Below are 20,775 nucleotides of genomic sequence, written 5' to 3'. Positions count from 1 at the left end.
TGTGTTTGTTACATCTAATGGCCTAAGGGACTTTAAAGTTACATCAGTACCCACTCCCCTCCCCCCTCCTTTACAGTCACAGTTACAACTGAATGGTGGACAAACAACAATGAAGAAACCATCACTTAAAATCATACATTTTATTGCCAAGTAGCATGTAGGCTGACATAATAAAGGGTTTTTCAGATAACCAAAATGTACATTTCTATTCAGAATCATCTCTTCTGTACTTCTGAATTCCAAGAAGATAGCACAGTCTCGATTTCCTGGGCAGCCCTCTTTACTTGCTTCATTCTCCATAGAGCACTCATTTAAAAACCACTTCAAATCCAGGAAATCACACTTTTCTTTCAAAATTTGAGGAAAAGGACTCCCCAGATTTCCATTTAAATCTTTACTGTTTCTCTGTGATGTCTCAGTGTTCCAACTTCGGAATACCAAGACAAAGTTTGCAAACAACTCCAAAGCACTGAACTTTCAATTTAGATTTATTTTAGGTTTATAAAGAAGTAATTTTATATCAGTAACTTGAAAAAATCCAGTAAAATATAAATCTATCAACAAATAACTGAAGTGTTGTAAAACAATTTTACTTTGCTCATTTAGGTATGAGGCAGATACTGTACAAAACTGCCACAGAAACAGTGGTACTGAAGTCTACTTATGCATCTTATACAATTTTAGGTTAAACCCATGCACTGAATAGTCAGAGCACTCTAAACATATTAAACAATACAGATAGGCAATAGCAGAGCCCAAATGCCATAGTATCTGCCTATTTTATACACAATTTTAAAAGCACTTCATTAAGTTGCATAATTCCAATTGACATCACAGAACTTATTACAAAAGATGTTTATTGCAAAGTACTTTTTTCAAATAAATTTACAGGGACCAATATTATTCTTAGGGCTCTGGAAAATTACTCAGCACATCAAAGCTGAAGTCATAGTTCCAGTAATGTCAATAGGATTTTTGCCACTGACTTCATTGATGCATGTCTTTTATCCACTCATTTTTCTATTAGATAAAGGTGTAAAGGCCAGCTCAGATTTACAAAATAGCTATTTGGAAAATATTTCCACGAGGCACACGTGCAATATAAAGATGAGTTATCACATATATCAAAACTACAGCCTTTATTACTATTCCATATGAAAGTCACTGATACATTGCAGCAAAAGCAAACAAAAACAGAGAGAACAGCACCACTGTTAACCTTTGCTGAATTCCTTAAGGCTAATGTAACTGTTCTGGGGAGAAAAATATCAATACTTTCTTTTTGGTATTACTTTCATGGGTAAACGTATAGTATCATGTTTTTAACCAAGTTATTAAAATGCATTAAAAAAAAGATTTGGCACATGTGACTTGCTTCATAACTACAGGTATGCTCCAACAGCCATGATTTACAGGTATGTGACATATGGATCTATAAAAATATTTTAACATTCATGTAGTTAAGAGGTTAGTGATGGGAAGGATGACTTCTCAGTATTAAAAGATTCAATAATAATTATCAATCTCAGTTTGAGAAGCTGAAGATTAGCTCTGTTTTCTTATTACAAGCAGTGGCAGATATTTGACTGCTGAAGTGCATCTCACCAAGGCTCACATTTTTACGTTAAAGCCATAATCTGATGAAAATTCCAAAAAGCAGAGCTAAAAATAATGCTATGAAAATCTTTTAAGTTTTAAATTTCAAATCAGAGGTGTAAATGTGATGTTTTGGCTATATTCATGTGAAACTCTGAAAAGTTAGTACGCTTCAGCTTTATTTATTATAAACTAAATCACCTTGGTTTTCTGCAGTGTTAAGTCTATGTGTGCTCCAGTATACATGCATCTAACTCAGTTCACTGGAAATGTGTACCAGCTCCTGTCCAGAACCCTACCTCTGCAGTATAACTATATACATTCTCCCTAAAGGTCTTAACTAGATTGAAATCGGTGCTGTATTAACTCAGTGCTATAGCTCTAAGTTTCAAAACCAGAAATAGCCTTTGTTTGGTCATATTGAGCTGGCATTTGTCTGCAAGCTTTTCATACACATACACACTCCTCGCAATGAAGGGATTGAAGAAATACATTCCTGGAAAGATGTAGAGTAACTTACTTCTTCAGCTGAACTTAGCAGCATTGCACCTTGTAGAATCAAACCATAATTTGCTTATGAAATTAATGGCAATATAAGCTATATTGATACATTTTTCATTTCTGATCACAGAGTATTAGACAAAAAAACCATAAAACCAATTTAAATTCCTACATACAAATTAGAAGCCTGAACACTCTTGAGGGTACCTTTCTACCTGAAGCACTTCAAAAAGTTTAAGACTGCATTTTTAAAAATGTGAAATAATAAATTCCTACAAAAATAAATGATAATAGCATGCATGCATTTTCATTTTCAAAACATTTGGGGGACAGATACAGTCTGTGAGTTTGCTGCTAATTCTTTAATGTTTCATGAACTGTTCAATTGAAATGTAGCCACCGAATGCTTCATAGTTAAGGCTCAGGGTCATATGATAACTCTAAGTGAATCTAAGCATGCAGAACTGCCTTCCATTTTCTTGGCAACAAATCTCACACTACAACATGCTGGCTGAAAATTAAATCAACAGATGACTAAGTCTTCTGCTAGATCTGTTTCTTCTTCATGCTAAGGCCCTTTTAGCAGCAGCCTCTGATGCTGTGCAGGGGACTCGCCTCTAGTGCTAATTATAGCAACCACAAGGATCAAGAAAAAGAGTGCGTCAGTGTCAGAGTTCCTGAAGTTATTAATATAAAAAACCTTCTCCTCAAGAGAACAGATATAACTCAAATTCAGAGCTGTACCACCTCTTCCGATCAGACCTACCGTTTCCTCTCCCAGAGAGCTACTCACCTATCTTAAATCAAGATCTGGAAACAATTCTGGAAACTGTCATCCCATTTTTTTAATGGCATTTCCCATAAAACAAAGATCTTCCATTATCAAACAGTTTAGATGGTCTTATAAATTGTACAAATATTATTCCAAATCCATAACATACTTAAACCAAACTTCACACATTCATCTTAAGCTTGCACAGTACAGAAAAAATGTAAACCCCAATAAAACCATGCATAAAACACCAAAATATATATAAAGTCTGATTTTTGATTTTGTTCAAGGTCTTGAACAAAGACCAAGTTATTAAGTACTACTAAACCAAGTTATAGTAGTAATCTTGTGTTGTGGGGTTGGTTTTGTTGTTGTTTGGCTTGGGTTTTTTCCTTTGTTTTTGCTTGTTTGTTTCTTTCTGTTTTAACGCATCAAATTTGAAATAAAGTAAAATAAGTCTTAATCCCCACTTTCCCCAAATGCTGGCTCTTCAGATACCAAAGGAAGTCTGTGCTCTTAATATGCATTTATGTATATATTTATACTTAAATTTTATATTTCCTTCCATGCAAAAGAGTAACTCAAATTCCCAAATTTACCACATTAACACAAATGTGGATCAATAAAACATGAAAATACTTTGAGAATTTCTTGACCAGTGTTTTTATCACAGATCATTTCTAGTCTATTTTAATTTGTGTGAGATCTGACAAAATAAATCTTTGTGATTTATTGTTGTTCTTAATATCCCAAAAATACATTTAATTACCACCAGTTTTCTTGCTTTACAGGCATCAACGAAAATATACATCATTCTGACAGCACATTAGATAAAAAATTGCACCAAACCCAGGTTTAAAAAGCTATACTACTATTAGGTATTATGCAGTCACGTAAACTGTTGAAATGCATAACTTTTTAAATTGTCACAATCTATCTAACTTTAGATGTTAAATCATGAATATGCTGAACAACTGATCATTTGACAGATAATCAAAAAGCACCTCACACAATAACTTAGTATCTTCACCTCTAAACTTCTGTATCATTCATAATCAACATAATTCTGATACATCTGAATGATTCTACATCAATCACTTCAGTCTTGGACATCAAAGTAGTCAATTACTGGCTCTTCTTTTAATGGTTTGGATAAGCCAATGTTTCCACTACTCCTGAAATTATAAGAATATTAGATGTTACTCACATGCATGAAGAACAAGATACAAAGTAAACTGAAATCACAAACTCACATAATGTCTCAGTGTGCACATGTACACTGCTTTGGTATATGGCATGTTCTTCTAAATTACGTTTTAACAGAAGTACCTTAACGCTCCAAAAAGCCTTTGTTGACTGATTTTTGGAAAAAACATATACTTTATTAAATTAATGTACATCAACATGTCTGAATCGATAAAATTTGTTTCAGAGTTTTACCAGAAAATATAATTTACAGTAATTTTGTAATATTTATTACAAAAATTATACTGTACTGAAGACTAAATGTTCAAAATGTCTTTTTAAAAAAAACAGCAAAAGAAATACTTTTAAAGTGAGCTGATGATCAAATGTGCTTGCTTTTAAAAGCAAGAGTAACAAAAAATACATGGTAATACCAAATCCAAACACTGTAAAAATTTTTTTCAATAAAAGAGTATGAGATCTTCCAAAAGATTTTTTAGAATTAAGCACTCTGAAGAAATTTCACTTATAGTAATTAAAATAAATGGCTAAAGCCCTTTATTTAATTTTGCCACATAACTCCTTTACATGAATTAGGGCCACTGAAGACAGCAATTCCACAGAAGTGGAAATGAAAATAACTACAGGTATCTGAAGCTGGCAGGTCATACGAAGCAAAGACTGTTCTATTAAGACTATTCAACAGGAAGCCTTATATATCCCACCTTCAGTAGTTTTCACTATCTGATAAAAATGGTAGTTCACCTTCAATCAACTGTGTAGTCATATCTACGCAAGAAAAATACATTTACTACGTGTCCAAACAAACCATGCCAGTAAGATATTAACTCTTGTACAGAGAATGGTTAAAGGTAAAAAAAAAAAAATTGCCAACTCTCCCAAATGGCACTCTCTTCCCAACTATCTGATATTTATTATAAAATAATTTTAAAACTCCATAATATTTGTTATATCACTATCCCTGTATCACATAGCCACTCCTACATTTTCTTCTCACTTCATTTCAGGCTTACTTCTCTGGAAAGAACATCGTAGTGCATGCTGAAAGCTCCAGAGCTGTGTGTGGGTTGGGAAAAAAAAAGAAATAGGGTATATACAGTTGAAGCTCAGGAAGATGTTCCTCAAGTAACTCAGCACAAAATTGAAAAACACTGTTTTGAAACGAATTCCTTACTTATCTGTTTGTTTGTAATGAGGAATAGGAGGTGGAGGCCTGCTCTGCATTTCTTTATCTAGCACAGAAGTTAAGGTATTGCTTGGACAAATGGATTTCCCTCTAAAGAAATAAAAGAAAGGTTATTTAATTCAATAGGAAATTACGTTCATTAAGAAGCTGGGAAAGAGTAATATTTGTAAGCAGCAGTTTTGCTGTCAGAGTTCATACCTATATACTTTAATCATCTATTTAAATATTTAATTTTCCAGCCATGGAGACTAGCAGTGCACAAAATACATTTTCATTACCAAGAAGAAGATATCCAGTACTCTAAATGTCTCTTCACAGAATCACAGAATATACTGAGTTGGAAGGGACCTACAAGGATCCAACTCTTAGCCCTGCACAGGACCATCCCCAAGAGTCACACCATGTGCCTGAGATTATTGCCCAAACACTTCTTGAACACTGTCGGGCTTGGTGCTGTGACCCCTTCCCTGAGGAGCCTGTTCCAGTGCCCAACCACACTCTGGGTGAAGAACCTTTTTCTAATATCTAACCTTAACCTCCCCTGACACAACCCTCGGGTCCTGTCACTGGTCACCAAAGAGAAGAGAGCAGTGCCTGCCCCTCCTCCTCCTCTCACAAGATGCAGAAGCAGCTTATTAGATCTGAGCATTGATACTCAAGACTCCTTTTCTGCATATGAAGTGTACAACTCCTTTCTACTATGAAGTGCACAAAATGATTAACTGTTAAAATATCAAAAATGCAATACTTAAAACTCTAGGGCAACATATATCTGTTCTTTCAGGGAAAAAGATAAAAATTCAGAAGGAACAACTTAATAGCTTAACTCAGCATCATGAGAACACAGTTCACTGAATCTTCACAACATGTTATCTCATGTTTGGGAAGCACCTTGTCAGACTCTGGCAGTAAGTCATGTTAAACCTGCTGATCACTGCAAAGCCCTGCTAAGCAGCACTCTCCCAGGAACAGTCCAGCAACACTGCCTCTTCCTTGTCAGCTAGTCCAGGTGAACCAGATAAGAAAAAAAACCATTATGCATTAGAGAGGGGGAAAAAAAAATCAACTCTTTCTACCCTCCACACTAGTTACAATCTATTATGATTGTGATTGCCACCAAGCAATGAAGCATCCTGCTTGTGCTTGTCCTGTCTGCAATGCAAAGGTCACCGTATGGCTATAGTTGCAGGGCATTATTTTCTCCAGTATAGGAGGACAGTGTACTTTAGCAGTTATATGCTTTAGACATATACTGGCTGTGAATCACAGTCAGCTTTAGTTGGCAGTCTGTGCCAAAGACTTGAACTGACTGGAGAAAGAGAAAGGATATAAAAAAAATCTGAAAACAAACAACCCCCAACACCCGGGAAAAAAAAGAAGTCCTAAAAAGATTGTTTCAAAAAGGCATCTAATTAAAAAAAGTAATTACCAAACACAGTATATCTCTATTAGGTTGTGGAGATGTCTTAAAATTTCCACTAAATTCATGAGCGACTTTCAAGAGTGAACTTGCTTTATTTCACTGTTATGATTTACTGCAAGACTGAAAGAGCATCCACTATCAGCATCTTTCCCACTCACAGTTTCTTCTTCATCTTTTCTGGGGGCAGATAAACTGAATAAATCAAAATTCCTAAACATTGTAAAGGTCCATTTCTTACGCTTTTTGCATTTTCCTCTAAACCCATGCTACTGACATTTTCAGACCAAACTACTTCTTGGTACACTAAACTGAACTGCTTTCCTATTTCTATCTGAATGGTTTATATTTGGTATTAGGAAAAATTTCTTCCCCAAAAGAGTTGCCAAGCACTGGAACAGGCTGCCCAGGGAAGTGGTTGAGTCACCATCCCTGGAAGTATTTAGAAGATGTGTAGACATGCTATTTAGGGACATGGTCTAGTGGTAGTAAAATTGGACCCAATGATCTTAAGGGTCTTTTCCCAACCTCAGTGATTCTATGATTCTGTGTCAAGCACTAAATAATGTTTCCTCCTTATTTACTTCATTAATGCATTTTTAAATAAACTCCTCCAGACCATGAGATTCTTTGTGTTTACTAATTCCATTACATTCTTACTAATTACATTAGCAATTACATTACATCCTTACTAATTACATTACATTCTTACTCAATGAATTCCTACAAGATTAACAAGTTCATCTTGTTCCTTTCAAAGTTACATACTGAATAGCAAAAATGCTGCAAAGCAATGGGTTGTATATTGTTATAATTCCAGAAATGTGCACATGTTGAATTCCATGCTTCGCACATACTTGGTAATTCATACTTTTTCCCCACCTCCCTCAGAGCTCTAAGCAGCTGAAATCTCACATTAGTACATAGATGAACACTAGTTCTACTTCAGAGCTTACAAAAATGAAGTCTTTGTCTTATTTCCATCATATTTGTCTTTTTGTTCCTGTCTCATTTCTATCAGTCTGAAAATACAATGGCCCATTTCTGTGATATTGAGGCAACACAGATGAAAAATGCCACAACATTTTCAAGGTAAGTTAGAAGTCCACTAAAATATGAAGTAGTGATCCCTGAATCCATTTCAGTATTCTTTTAAACTGAGTACTGTCAGTCTATTCAAATGAACTAAAAAAATATTACAAACATAGGTCACCAATTTAAAAAGTGTCCCTATCTCCTGAACAGTGAAAGTGTTCATTATTTGGGAAAAAAGTTACTTGCCAGTGACTATAATTTTTTCAACGTTATATTATGTGTACATGTACATTCTAACGACGAGTATATTACAGTCCTATCAGTTGAGAATAGCTAATTTTCCCCTTGTGTAAAACAGTTAAAAACTCCTCCTCTCCTTTAGCTCCAAGCGTGTCATATAAAGTCAAATGCTCACACTATCATTTCAGTTACATCTCAACAGCAGAGTTCTACCTGAAAAAAATAAAAGAGGACAAAGGTAGATGGGAGACTATTTTGCTGTCTTCTTTCATTTTTATAAACTGTGATGTGCAAAACCATGGAAACCAAATTGCCTGGCGGTAAATAAGCAAAAAAAAGAAAAGCTAGAAAGCCCTTCTCCAAGTAATGTAAGGTGCCTGTCCTTACTCTAAAATGTCAGGTTAAATCTCTCTTGTATAGTAAAAAAAAAAAAAAGAAAATAAATGAGGGCTCTGGAATGCAGGAAAACAGAACACTTGGAAGAATACATGTGCACTAATTTCTACAATTAGCTAAAAAAAAATAAAAAATCTTACCGAAAAAAGAGAATGTTCCTGCATTTCAAGAAAGTAAATCAGCAGCTTTGCCCTAAAGTTGTTTTCCCAGGATGTAGAGGGTTAATATAACAAACCTTTAAAAATTAGGAGGGATCAAAGCCTTGTGGACAGTTAGAAATGAGCTTGGAACCAAATTTGCTTTGGTCACATTAAGGCCTAGACCTGGTTTAGCTTTGACAAAATTTAGCAATCTTCCAATAAAAAGCAGAAGAGATATACAACAGACTGTTTGGCCATGAAACAACAGAGGTTTTAGAGACAAAAATCTATCAACTCACACTCCAGCAAAATGTACACCACTTCCTGTATACCTTGGTGATACATGGGACAAAATTAGACTTGACTCCAATTTCCCTAAAATTCTGTGAACTGATTGGTTAAAAAAAAAAAAAGATTAAACAGTCACCCACATTTAGCTCATGTGGAAAAAAACCAAACTGAATTCAATTAAAGAGATGTACAATGGGAAAAAACCCACTTTGTCTAATTAATTACCAGAAATAAGAAAGAAAGCAGACTCTTCCTAACCTGTCATGGTTATCTAGCTTCAGTTATAACAGAACAGTGGATATGAAACCAAAAGGCTCTGCAAGTACTTTGGACATTTTGATATGAAAGTTGCCATTCTTCATTTCCTTAAACTATTCTCAAAGTAAGGAAAATAAAAAAACTGCTTGCCTCAAGCAACAAAGTTGAGATGAAAAATTTTTAACAGCAGTACAGGGAAAGTAATAACATAAACTATCTGCTGATTTTAAGACAGTGCTAGTGCTGACAGGATGGCCTGTTGTATAAAACTGAACTGTGGAAATCAGGATTAAATTTATCTTCTCCTTCAAGCCTAGAAGCTCAATTTTCATAACGGATGGATCAGCATTGATCTGTTTTGGTACAAACTACTACAAAATTCTTTGCCACTAATTTGTCCAGACTTACTCCATGTAGTCGTGCAATACTGATCCATCAGCTTTCAGACAGAGCAGATTTTTGTGGAAAATGTCTCCAAAAACTGATACAGTTTGGGTGGAATAATGAAGCCAATGGCTCTCAAATGAGATTGTGGCAGAATGTGGCTTTCTTAGTGAGAACCATGTGGGACCCTGCCACCTAATTGAAAAGTCCCCTTGTTCATGAGGATAAACTGACTGTAACTATCTTCCTGGAAAGAACAGGACAAGGATGGGTCTTACAGGGATGACTGCTCTCAAAAACACTTCCAGGATATCTCACATCCATACAAGCTGCTTAAACAGTGGTCAGTACATAACAACAAGCAGACACTCCTTTAACAGGCTCTGGAATCAGAGCTATTTGGAGAAAGAGGAAATTCATATGAGTAAAAGACTTCAAAAAACCACTGACAGTAACAGTGAAACAAATGTGTGTGCTTGGAGAGGAAAGCGTTACTCTTTTCACTATAGTAGTCTGGACATTACCTCTGAACCTAGTTCAGAAAGAATCTGGTATTGCAACGGCTAAAAAGATGGAGACTGCAAAGATGACCAACAGGGAATTACAGAGAAGGGCACTTGAAAGGATTCACTAGGGGTCTTATACTTCGAATGACACCAAACTGTAATTCAGATCAAGCTTAACAATCAATACTGGGAATAATCTTCTCTGTGGTTACACATCAGTGATCCTAATGCAGTGATTCTAATGGTAATGGGGGCAGGGGCTAAGGGCAAAGCAGGTTTTATGGCATTTGCTCCTAGATATCCAGAAGAGAAAGAAGCCTGGATGGAGGAAGTTTTCTTAGCACCAAGGAGACTTTCTCACTCCTCTGCCCTACCTGTATGGTGATGTTACCAATTCAATGCCACAGTGGTGGAGTGTGAAGAGGAGGAATGGTCTTTTTGCCTGATTTCTTTTGAATTATCTATACATGAAGGAGCTCATGATAGAAATCCACAGGGAATGCTGAGAACAGAATGAAACATGACTTTCCGGTGATTTGAATTCCTGGAATTGAAGAAGCCATTGTGAAATACTCAAAAATATCAGCATGGAACTTGGGCCTATCACTTGTGTGAGGCTACAATGTTTTTTAGCCTCAGAAGACGTGGCAAATAAAAAGACAATTGAAAAGAAGCTTTGGATGAATCCACTGCATGAAGAAATATTGCTATGCAGCTGAAGAATATCCTTAGTAGACCACCAAGTGTCTATAAGAGTGGTAGTGATGAAATAGAAGCATGTGCATTCTGCGCAGTATGCTATTCCCTGAACAACACAAGGGAAGGAGCAAGTGTGCAAACTCTGCTAAAATCATAGAGGAGGGCCTCCCATTCTCAAGTTGCTTTTGCTTTTAAAGGATAGTCATCTGTCCTGCTCCTTTTTCCAGCACTTTTTCCTCTTCATTAATTTCTGATCCCGCTACCCCCATCCATTTATTTTTCTTATGTAAGTGCTTTCAAATATGATCTCTTTTTTCATCTTCCTTTACTTGAAACAAAAAGTATCTTACATTGTAAGATCAAAGTGATGCTCCATCTCTCTTGGAAGAATACAATTTCTTGCAAGAAATCAAGATTGTAGCTAAGCTACCAATGAATGAATAAGTTCAGGAACAGCTCATGGCACTCTAGTAGCACAGAAGGTGACAGCTTTCTTATGACTACAGTTAAAAACAACTGTTTGTCAAAGAATCACAATTTGACAATGCTAAACTAAATATGCTGTTGATACTGGAAACCATCCCATACTATGTCTCCAGTACAGTCACCCTGCTTTCCCCCTAGCTGTATTTCCTTCATTTTCTTTTCTAATATGAACTGCCTTCTGTGAGTCTTCTCCAAATATTTTCATTTTTGCTTAGAAATCTCTTCAATTTGCAGTAATTCCAGCTCCCTCTTTGTCCATTAACTAGAGGGAGTATCCTCTGTGGTAGGTTCAGATAGATGGAGAACAAATATGTCACAATAACCAGATTTTATCAAAGGTGATGCAAATTTAATGTATGATTTCTCAACCCATCAGTTTTTATAAAATGTTATTAAATATTATCTTTGATACCTCTATCAAATTTAGCTGATGACAAAAAGTTACTGCAAAGATGAATGGAAAACAACCTGGCAAAATATTTTCTTAGTTTTATTATTTCTAATTGTGTTTTCTTCCCTGAAGATATACTTGAGTAGTAGAAATAGAAGCCCATTAAACTATCAATTCAAAAACTGCTTTAAAAAAAATTCTACTAGAAATTAGTACATTTTTCAAATTGCATTGTAAATAAACTCATTCTGGTAAGTGATAAAAACATCCAATTACTTAAACTATGCTTAAAAGATTTGAAAACAAGAACAAATTACATACTTCACTGCAGTAATAACAACATTGCGTTTTGGTTCGTTGTCATAGCTCACACTTTCAATACCATAAACCTGAGCTAATTCGTGGATGATTCTGCGGTGATCTCTGTTCATTGGTGGGTAACAATGACTCTTCTTTGTATGCTTGCCCTGAATTCAAGAGAAAAGGTTAAGGAAAAAAAAAAAAAAAAGGTGAAGTTTTCCTTCAGGGAAGCCGGGGAAAGAAAACAAGAAGAAACAAGTGTTTCTACCTTTAAAATTTTGCTGCTGTGACATAATTAGTACCCCAAATTGCTAAGACCTCAGTATTTACAGAAAGCTCATCTGAAAATGTCTGTTTAATTAACAAAAATTAAATTATATGTTCTCTATTGTTTCCATCACCTCAAAGTATACACACACCCAAGCAGGGGCATCTTTTAAGTTTGAAATACAAATCCTGATTATAGTCATTCTACTTATACCCCAAAGAAGCAATACAAAATTATTTTTATCTGAATTTTTATTTTTCAGAATGAGCTGCCAATTTGCATGAGATCTAATTTTATTTTTCAGACTGGCTTTGCAGTGCACATATTGCAGATAGCTACAAAGGTGTCAAATTTATCAATCATCTCCCTCTACCACAGAAGCTATTTATCTGCAAAATCCCTGATATAATGGCATCAATAGATTTTTATTAAATAAAAAAAAAAAGTTCTACTTTTAATTTCAGTTAACAAAGACTGATAATACTTGATTCGAACCTGATTACTATACAAATAGTAAAAGAACAAACAAAAAAAGCAGGGCTCTCTGCAGGACCCCACACAAAAAGCCAGTCACCCCATCCTTAATGGGATAGATCTTTGTAATGACAAATGCATATGAGGATAAGTCACTCAGTGCTTCAGACTGCTTTCAGGGATTCAGGACACTGCTTCAGCTTTTACCTTGGTTATCACCAACAAGGTCTTCTAGGTCTTTGGGTCTACAAAGAAGGTTCAAGGGGAAGAAAAACAACCAGTAGTAGAATAAGTTTGAGTCAGGGATTTCTAGAGAAATCCCAATCTATGTAAGTTCCTGAGTCTCCAGGGCACTGAGAGACCAGGATGATGTCCTATTCTCCATCATCTCTGAAAGATTGTAAAGAACAGGGTAGGAACTCAGTGACTAGAGAAAGGTAATTGTTGCAACTATATTAAAAAAAATGCGAAACAAAGCCCAAGAACTATTGACTGATCAGCTAAAATTCAAATCCATTTTCAGGTACGTGAAGAAGGCCCCTGGGAATAATTAATGTGGATTTACAAAAGGTCAACCACCTAAATTAGTGTAAGGACTACCACATGTAATAGAGCAAGCCATCAGGGGTACACTGCAGCTATTCTGAAAATAGAGGGCTAATATTTGTCTCCTCTTAGTTTGTAAAATCGCTAAGTTACAAACAGTAACTGGATCTGAAACTGCTCAACCATTTCCATTAGGTCTTTGGGTAATCACATGCTGACAGGATATAATCTTTACTTTGAAATAAACAGTAATAAACCTCCCAGCTGTTACCACACTTGCAGCATACGAACAAGCATTTTAATGAAGAACTCTATAGATTCTGTACCTATTTATGAAAATGAGTATGCTTACTTTAAAAAAGTGGTGATGGTTCAATGCTCTGAAAAACATCGGAATTCCTGGCCATACACAGACAGAGCTGGCTATACATGCTTCCTGTCTGTTCTGCTTACACATATCAATCACAACAATTCTGCTATGCTAGATGAGTACATACTGATGAGTGTAGGGCATCAGATATTTGTGAGGCAAGCAAAGTCATATGTGATAGATAGAACTGAACCATACTAAAACTTTTAAGTAACAAAATCCTTTTTATTACTCATTTATCCAGTTACGCTGAACTGGGTATCTCCAAAGGCACAATGTAAAAAAATTAAAAACTAACAGTAAAATGTGTAAGCGTAAGTAACAGTAATCAGTTTGAAAAACACAGTACTGATACAGGCAGAGCTACATGAACGCTTGATAGATTAGCATGCAAAATACTTTTAATACAAGTAAAGTTCTACATCTAGAAACAAAGAAAGCAAGTCACATCTTTAGTTAAGAGAATATTTAGGAATCGTAATAAACAAACAACCAAACACAGACTCAAGCATAAAGAGGACTTGACAATCATGACAGAACAATTAAAACCAGTCTCCCTACATAATGCCATATCACACATATTAATCCAATCTTTAGTTCCATAAACTTGTGGGTTGCAAGATGAAACATGACTCTCACAAGAGAGAAAAGAAAGCCTCTGAGACTTTCACAAAAATAAAAAGTTATGCGAGAAGAACTGAGTAGCAGAGAAAGTTAACTTTACAGTGCGTGGGAAATATTCCCTTCTATACCGTACATGCCGCAATTTTTAAGGAAAAGAAAGAGCGTGGTCTCCATACATGCTGTTCCTTTTATCTTCAAGACAGGTAAGGAAGACACGTGGAGCTACAGGCTGGTCAGCCTCATCTCAATCCCTGAGAAAGTGACAGAGCAGCTCATCCTTAAACTCAATTCCAGACACAAGAAATTCCTTGGGAGTACATAGTATGGTTTTACCAACTCAATAAACTTCTGTGATGGACTGATGTGTCTGGTAGATGAAGGGAGAGCAGTGGCTAGTGTCTACCAGGCTGTCAGTAAGATCTCTGACACTGTCTCCCATAACAGCCTCAAAGCCCTCAAAAACAGGCTGTTGCTGTAGGGGTTGGATGGGCAGACAGGGAGGTGGATGGAAAACTGGCTGAACAGCTGGGCCCTAAGGGTGGTGATGAACAGGGCAAAGTTTAACATCTTTGTTAATGATCTGCATGATGGGGCAAAACATACCCTCAGTGAGTTTGTCAATGATACAAAGTTGGGAGGAGTGGCTGATGGACCAGAGGGGCGTGCTGCCATCCAGCATGAGCTTGACAAGCTGAAGAAATGAGCTGACAGAAACCTTGGGAAGTTCAGCAAGGAGATATGCAAAGTCCTGCACCTGCTAAGGAACAACCCCACACACCAGTACATGCTGAGAGCCACTCAGATGGAGAGCAGCTTGGGATGCTGCTGGACACCAAGTCGGACATGAGCCAGTGATACACACTTTGTGGCAAAGAAGGTTACCAGTATCCTGGTCTGCGAAAAGCAAAGTTTTGCCAGCAGGCTGAGGGAGGTGCTGCTCTGCTCAGCACTGGTGAGGCCATCCCTGAAGTACTGGGCTCTGCAGTACTGAACCGTTCAGTTCTGGTCTCCTCAGTACAAGAGAGACATGGACATGAGTTCAGTGAAGGACCATGAAGGTGATTAAGGCATGGGAACATTCTCTGCACTGACAAGAACACAGAGAACTGGGACTGCTAAGCCTGGAGAACAGAGGTCTCAGGGCTGATATCATCAGTGTCTATAAACACCTGAAGGGAGAGTGTAAAGAAAACAGAGCCAGGCTTGTTTCCATGAAGCCTTGTGACAGGACAAGAGGTCATGGGCAAAAACTAAGATAAAGAAGGTTCCCTCTGAACATCAGGAAACATGCTTTTTACTATGAGAATAACAGTACTGGCACAGGTTGCCTTGGGAGCTTGTGGCCTCTCCATCCCTGAAGATACTCACAAGCTATCTAGACATTGTCATGGGCAACTGGCTCTAGATGGCTCTGCTTGAACAGAGTGGGTTTTCCAAGATGATATCCAGAGGATCCTACCAAGTTCAAACATTCTGTGATTCTGTGAAACAACTACAGCCTCATGTAGCAGGGCTCACTGTTACCAAATGGCCTCAACATGAAGAAACACAGGAGGTTTGTAAGCAATGTGAAAAATGCAGATGTAGAATGGGCATCTAAACAGAAAACTGGTAATCAGGAATCTAACCATTTCAAGACAGAATTTGACAGCCTTGTAAAAATTAATATATAACTAAATAGAGGATTTTTAGGAACAGAACATTAAGATTGTCATGGAATTCATGAGGTAACTGTTGGGTTTCCCAACTGAAGAGTTCATGAAAGAATGACTTCTTATCTGCATTTGTATTATAAGAGATGGATAACAAGCTTCAAGGCTTGTGTCACTTGCCTTTGGTGTTCAGAAAGAAATCTCCTCCCTTTTGAAATATAACTTGATTTCTGGGAACTTTTTTTCTCATACCTTATGCAATTACCTATAGCCTGAGGGGTAGGATGGTACAGGATTGATTGATCCTTGAGATACTGAACTGTCATGTGAATCTAACTGGTTCATCCTGGTCATGATAAAAGCTAAGTAAACACTGGGTAATTCTCCCTTTAGGTCACACTGGGAAAAGACTGTCACATGTGATTTGTTTTCATTTTTTCCTTCTCTTCTGCAATGTAGATGCTCCTTAACAGACATAATTTGTCTGCTTTGTAGGATCATTATTTAACAAATAGTTGGTTTTTCCACTGAGAACTAAAGCACTGGAGATACTTCTGAGCTCTCTGGTACTCTTGTTCTGGCATATTTGATGTCACTAATATTGTGACATCATTGTGACTAATTTGTATATTGCAAATTCAAGACCTATGTTGCCCTTTTTTAATATAATTACATATTGTGGTTTGATTTAGTATGAGCATATATTTGGTATACGCAGTTATAGGTAGAAATATATTTGTGTATCCACACTTGTGTACATACGTGTGCATGATAAAGGCAGTGTATAAAGAAATATGGAAAATCAGATAACCACAGGCAACACAACACTGGGCAAATTATTCTTAGGTGATAACAAACAACTATTCTATGAATCTACTTCCAACTGATGAGGATGGTTCCACAGATGAATTCATAGATGTGAGACCGGCATGGAGACTGAAAATGGAATTAGAGGCTGACGGGCAGCTGATAGGAAGGCATGTGGTGGAGGATTGTACTCAGAATGAAGTAAATTATATAATTGAATGGTTTAAACAGAGACTGGAAGAATCTCTACTGACTTGGACGGTGCGTTTGTATGATCAGGAAGCGTCAGGGGTCACCCTCGATTTGGGGGATTCCAGGAAGTTTTTAATCTTGAGTTCAGACTCATATGTGCAGGATGCATTTTGGAATAATGTTCATGATGCTAATCTGTTAGCTTTGACTGCTTTGGGATGAAGTAATAAATATCCTGAAGAAAATGACTGACCAACTGGAACTGAGCGTGCATGGTATACTTTGTAGGATTGTGTACAACGATTAAAGGAAGAAGGGATGAAATCAGTGATTTTCATAGGAGATGCTGACAGTATGATGCAGCAAGTTTTGTCTGTTACTATGAGAAATAAGGTGATCAAGACTTCCCCAGCAGCATACAAAAACTTTTGATTAACAAGAGAGGAAATCCCCTCTGTGAAGGAATTGAAAAAATACAGCAGCTAAGTGACCTTGGAGAATGGGGGCTGCAAGGCAGTGCAGGAAACCGAGATACCAGAGATAGCTCTAAAGGGAATGAAAACAGAATTTGTCATAGGGAAATGTTTTCAGCTTTATTGAAAGATGGTATGTCTCGTGAGGAAATTGATGGGGTTCCGACTCATGAACTATGGCAGATTTATAAGCGGAGAGGCCTGAGTAAAACTGGTAAAAAAATGCAAAACTCAAAAGTAAATAATCCAGGAACAACTCAGCATACAGAACCCCCTCCAGAGCCTCAACGGGATTCCGCATCTGTTCACAGTGGGCCCTCCAAGAGTAGATCTGTTATTCCAGGGGAGGAGGAGGACTGGAAATGATATTCTGACTTTTATCCTTGGAAACAGACCAGGGAAATTAATCAGTGTGGTAAACGACACTGAAGTGACATCCAAACTCCAGTGCAATTGATACAGGGGGACCAGCAGCCCCATGTGGAGCTTCAAATATCTTGGAAAAACTGGTCTTCACAAACATTACTGTTAATTGATACTGGAGTGGACGCCTCTTTGATATATGGGAATCCCAAGAAATTTAAAGGGCAGCCTGTAACTATTACCAGTCCGGAAGGGAAACAAATTGATGCCGTACAAACCTAAATACAAGTGAAAATAGGGAACTTCCTGAAACGATCTTACTTGGTCATGGTTGTTCCTATCCCTGAATATATAATAAGGATAGATATTCTAAAAGGATTAACCGTGAATCTTCCTGATGGTCAGTACCAATTTGGAATAAAGACTTATATTAGTGCCTGGTCAATCTTCCAGCAGGAAAAAAAAAATCTCCTGTGCAGATTTCTGCTGCAAATGAATTAGTAACAATGAAACAATACCGAAAACCAGGAGGGCATGAAAAAATATCACAATTAAAGATTTGCTGGATGCTGGAGTTTAAAAATTAACTGCCACAGTTTGGAATAATCTGGTATGGCCCATAAAAAAGAGTGATGGGTCATGGAGAATGACTGCAGATTTTACAGAGTTAAATAAGCATATGCTGCCTCTCACGATGGCTATACCAGATACTGCGACTTTAACAGAAAAAAAATTCAGAAACATTCCGGAAGTAGGTATGCTGGAATTGATTTAGCTAATGCATATTTTACTATACGTATTGTAGAAGAACAGTGGGACTGATTTTTTCTTAACGTGGCAGGGACATCAGTATACGTTTACCTCGTTGCCCCAGGGGTGGGTACATAGTACAACAATCTGCTACTGAACAGTGGCTGAAAATTTGGATGAAATAAAGCTGCCTCCTCATATGCAAATAACGCATTACGTAGATGACATTTTAATTAAGGGAAACAGTGAGGAAGAAATACAACAGATGCTGGAATTGGCTGTGGATCACATGAAACAAAAAGGCTGTGAAATAAATCCTACTAAAATTCAAGGACTATCTCAAGCAGTGAAATTTCTGGGAATTCAGTGGCATTGTGGACATTGGGAAACATTACCTACAAACCCACAGAAAATTTTAGATTTTGCAGTACCTTGTAATAAGAATGAGATGCAGAGGTTTATCGGATTGTCTGGATTTTGGAGACAATACATTCTGCATCTAGGACAGATTTTCACCCCGGTATACAAAGTAACAGGGAAGAAATATGAGTTTGAATGGGGAGTGAACAGCAAGTTGCCTTTGAGTTAGCAAAAGAAGCGATTCAGAAAGCTTTGGATTTGTGGCCCAAGCAGCAGGAAGAAGTGGAGTTAAATGTAGCTGTAAATGGGAACTGAATGGAGAAAGGGGAAGATATATGTGAAGAGAAGGTTTGTGTAGGTTGATTTCTGGTAAGAAAGGAGTGGTAGTTGGAATATTCAGGAAGATAGCTCTGTATTTAGTGTTTGCTTTGAACATTTTTAAATAAGCAAGAAAGCAAATATCACCCCAGTCTTTCCTAAAGGGCAAGAAGGAGGACCCCAGGGAACTACAGGACAGTCAGTCTCACCTTGGTCTCTAGAAAGGTGATGGGAATGACTCATCCTGGAAGTCATCTCTAAGCATATGGATGACAAGAAGGTGATCAGGGTTAGTCAGCATGGATTCACCAAAGGGAAATCATGCTTAACCAACCTGATTGTATGATAAAACAACTACCTGGATGGATGAAGGAAGCGCACTGGATATTGTGTACCTGGACTTCACCAAGGTTTTTGATATCTCCTGTGATACTTCCATAGGTAAACTCAGGAAGTGCAGACTGCATGAGTGGACTGGCTGAACAACAGATCTTAGAGGGTTGTGATCGGTGGCATAGCATCTAGCTGAAGGACTATAGGTAGCAATGTTCCCCAGGGGTCAGTACTGGCTCCAGTATTGTTTTAACTTATTCATCAGCGACTTGGATGAAGGGGTAGAGAGCCTCCTCAGCAAGTTCACTGATGACACAAAGCTGGGGGGAGTGGCCGATACCCCTGAGTGCTGTGCAGCCCTTCAGAAGTGTCTTGACAGGCTGGAGGGATGGGCAAAGAGGAACTTTCTGAAATTCATCAAAGGCAAGTACAGTATTCCACCCTCTGCACGTGGGGAGGAATAACCCCATGCACCAGTACAGGCAGAGGGCTGACCTGCTGGAAAGCAGCTCTATGGAGAAGGACTTGGGGCAACAATGAGCCAGCAGTATGCCCTTGTGGCACAGCGCCAGTGGTATGCATTAGGTGCACTAGGAAAAGTGTGTCCAGCAGGCTGTGGCAGGTAATAATGTCCCTCTACTCAGCCCAGGCCTCACCAGGAATACTGCGTCCAGTTCTGGGCTCCTCAGTACAAGAGACACATGGGGCTTATGGAGTGAGTCCAGCAAAGGACTACAAAGATCTCACAAGGATAGGCTGAGAGAGCTGGGCCTGTTTAGCCTCGAGAAAAGATGACAGAGGAGATTTTATTTATTGTTATTTATTTTGACTATAGCATCTCAAAGGAGACTGTCAAGAGGATGGAGGCAGGCTCTTCTTGGTGGTGCCAACCAATATGAAAAGAGGCAACAGGCAGAAACTGATGCAGAGGAAGCTCCACCTGAACATGAGGAAGAACTTCTTTAATATGCACGTGACTGAGCATCTAAACAGGTTGCCCAGAAGGGTTGTGGAGTCTCCCTCACTGGAGATATTAAAGAACTGTCTGGATGCAACTCTATGCAATGTGCTCTAGGATGACCCTGCTTGACCCTGGGAGGTTGGACTGAATGATCCCACTGTGGTACCTTTCAACTTTACCCATTCTGTGCTGACTAGAAACAGATGGGACTGCTTTCAGACTTTCATTCCAATGTTGAAAACAACGGGCAAGAACATTAGACAGGTGCACAAGCATAAAGATTAAGAAATATCATACATAATCTTTTGAAAGAATAAAGTTAAGTAACTGTCTTCAGGGCCTAGAGGGAAAGAAATTAATGTTTTCTACAGAAGGTTAGCTCCTTCTTGAGCTAAAGGCAACTGAGATTAGTATACTTTACGCTGTCATTTGAATCACATGTACTGGGTCTTTCATGATGCAGCAGCAAGCCAGGAG

The 20,775-nt window shown here is 37.7% G+C and overlaps 1 protein-coding gene across 9 annotated transcripts in view; it reads right to left on the bottom strand.

Annotated features, from left to right (window-relative positions):
• Positions 1 to 121: 121 nt before the first annotated feature.
• Positions 122 to 20,775, bottom strand: part of NFX1 (nuclear transcription factor, X-box binding 1) — a 75,635-nt gene continuing 54,981 nt past the window's right edge. For 3 of the 9 annotated variants that reach the window (XM_017821565.1, XM_017821596.1, XM_017821604.1), the window contains 3 exons: positions 11,829 to 11,974; positions 5,250 to 5,351; positions 122 to 4,044 (listed from right to left, as the gene is read on the bottom strand). In XM_017821565.1, the coding sequence (XP_017677054.1) occupies positions 3,969 to 4,044; positions 5,250 to 5,351; positions 11,829 to 11,974 (324 nt within the window). In that variant the 3' untranslated portion in view covers positions 122 to 3,968. Of the gene's footprint in view, positions 4,045 to 5,249; positions 5,352 to 5,802; positions 8,170 to 11,828; positions 11,975 to 20,775 lie in introns of those variants that run through there. The other 6 variants (XR_001875902.1, XM_017821587.1, XM_017821569.1 and 3 more) reach the window with 5 other exon arrangements.

The sequence above is a fragment of the Lepidothrix coronata genome, unplaced genomic scaffold (genome assembly GCF_001604755.1).
Source record: "Lepidothrix coronata isolate B3197 unplaced genomic scaffold, Lepidothrix_coronata-1.0 Scaffold3, whole genome shotgun sequence".
NCBI classification, from domain to species: Eukaryota; Metazoa; Chordata; class Aves; order Passeriformes; family Pipridae; genus Lepidothrix; species Lepidothrix coronata.
Note: the sequence above shows the minus strand (reverse complement) of the source record. Positions and strands in the feature narration are given on the sequence as shown.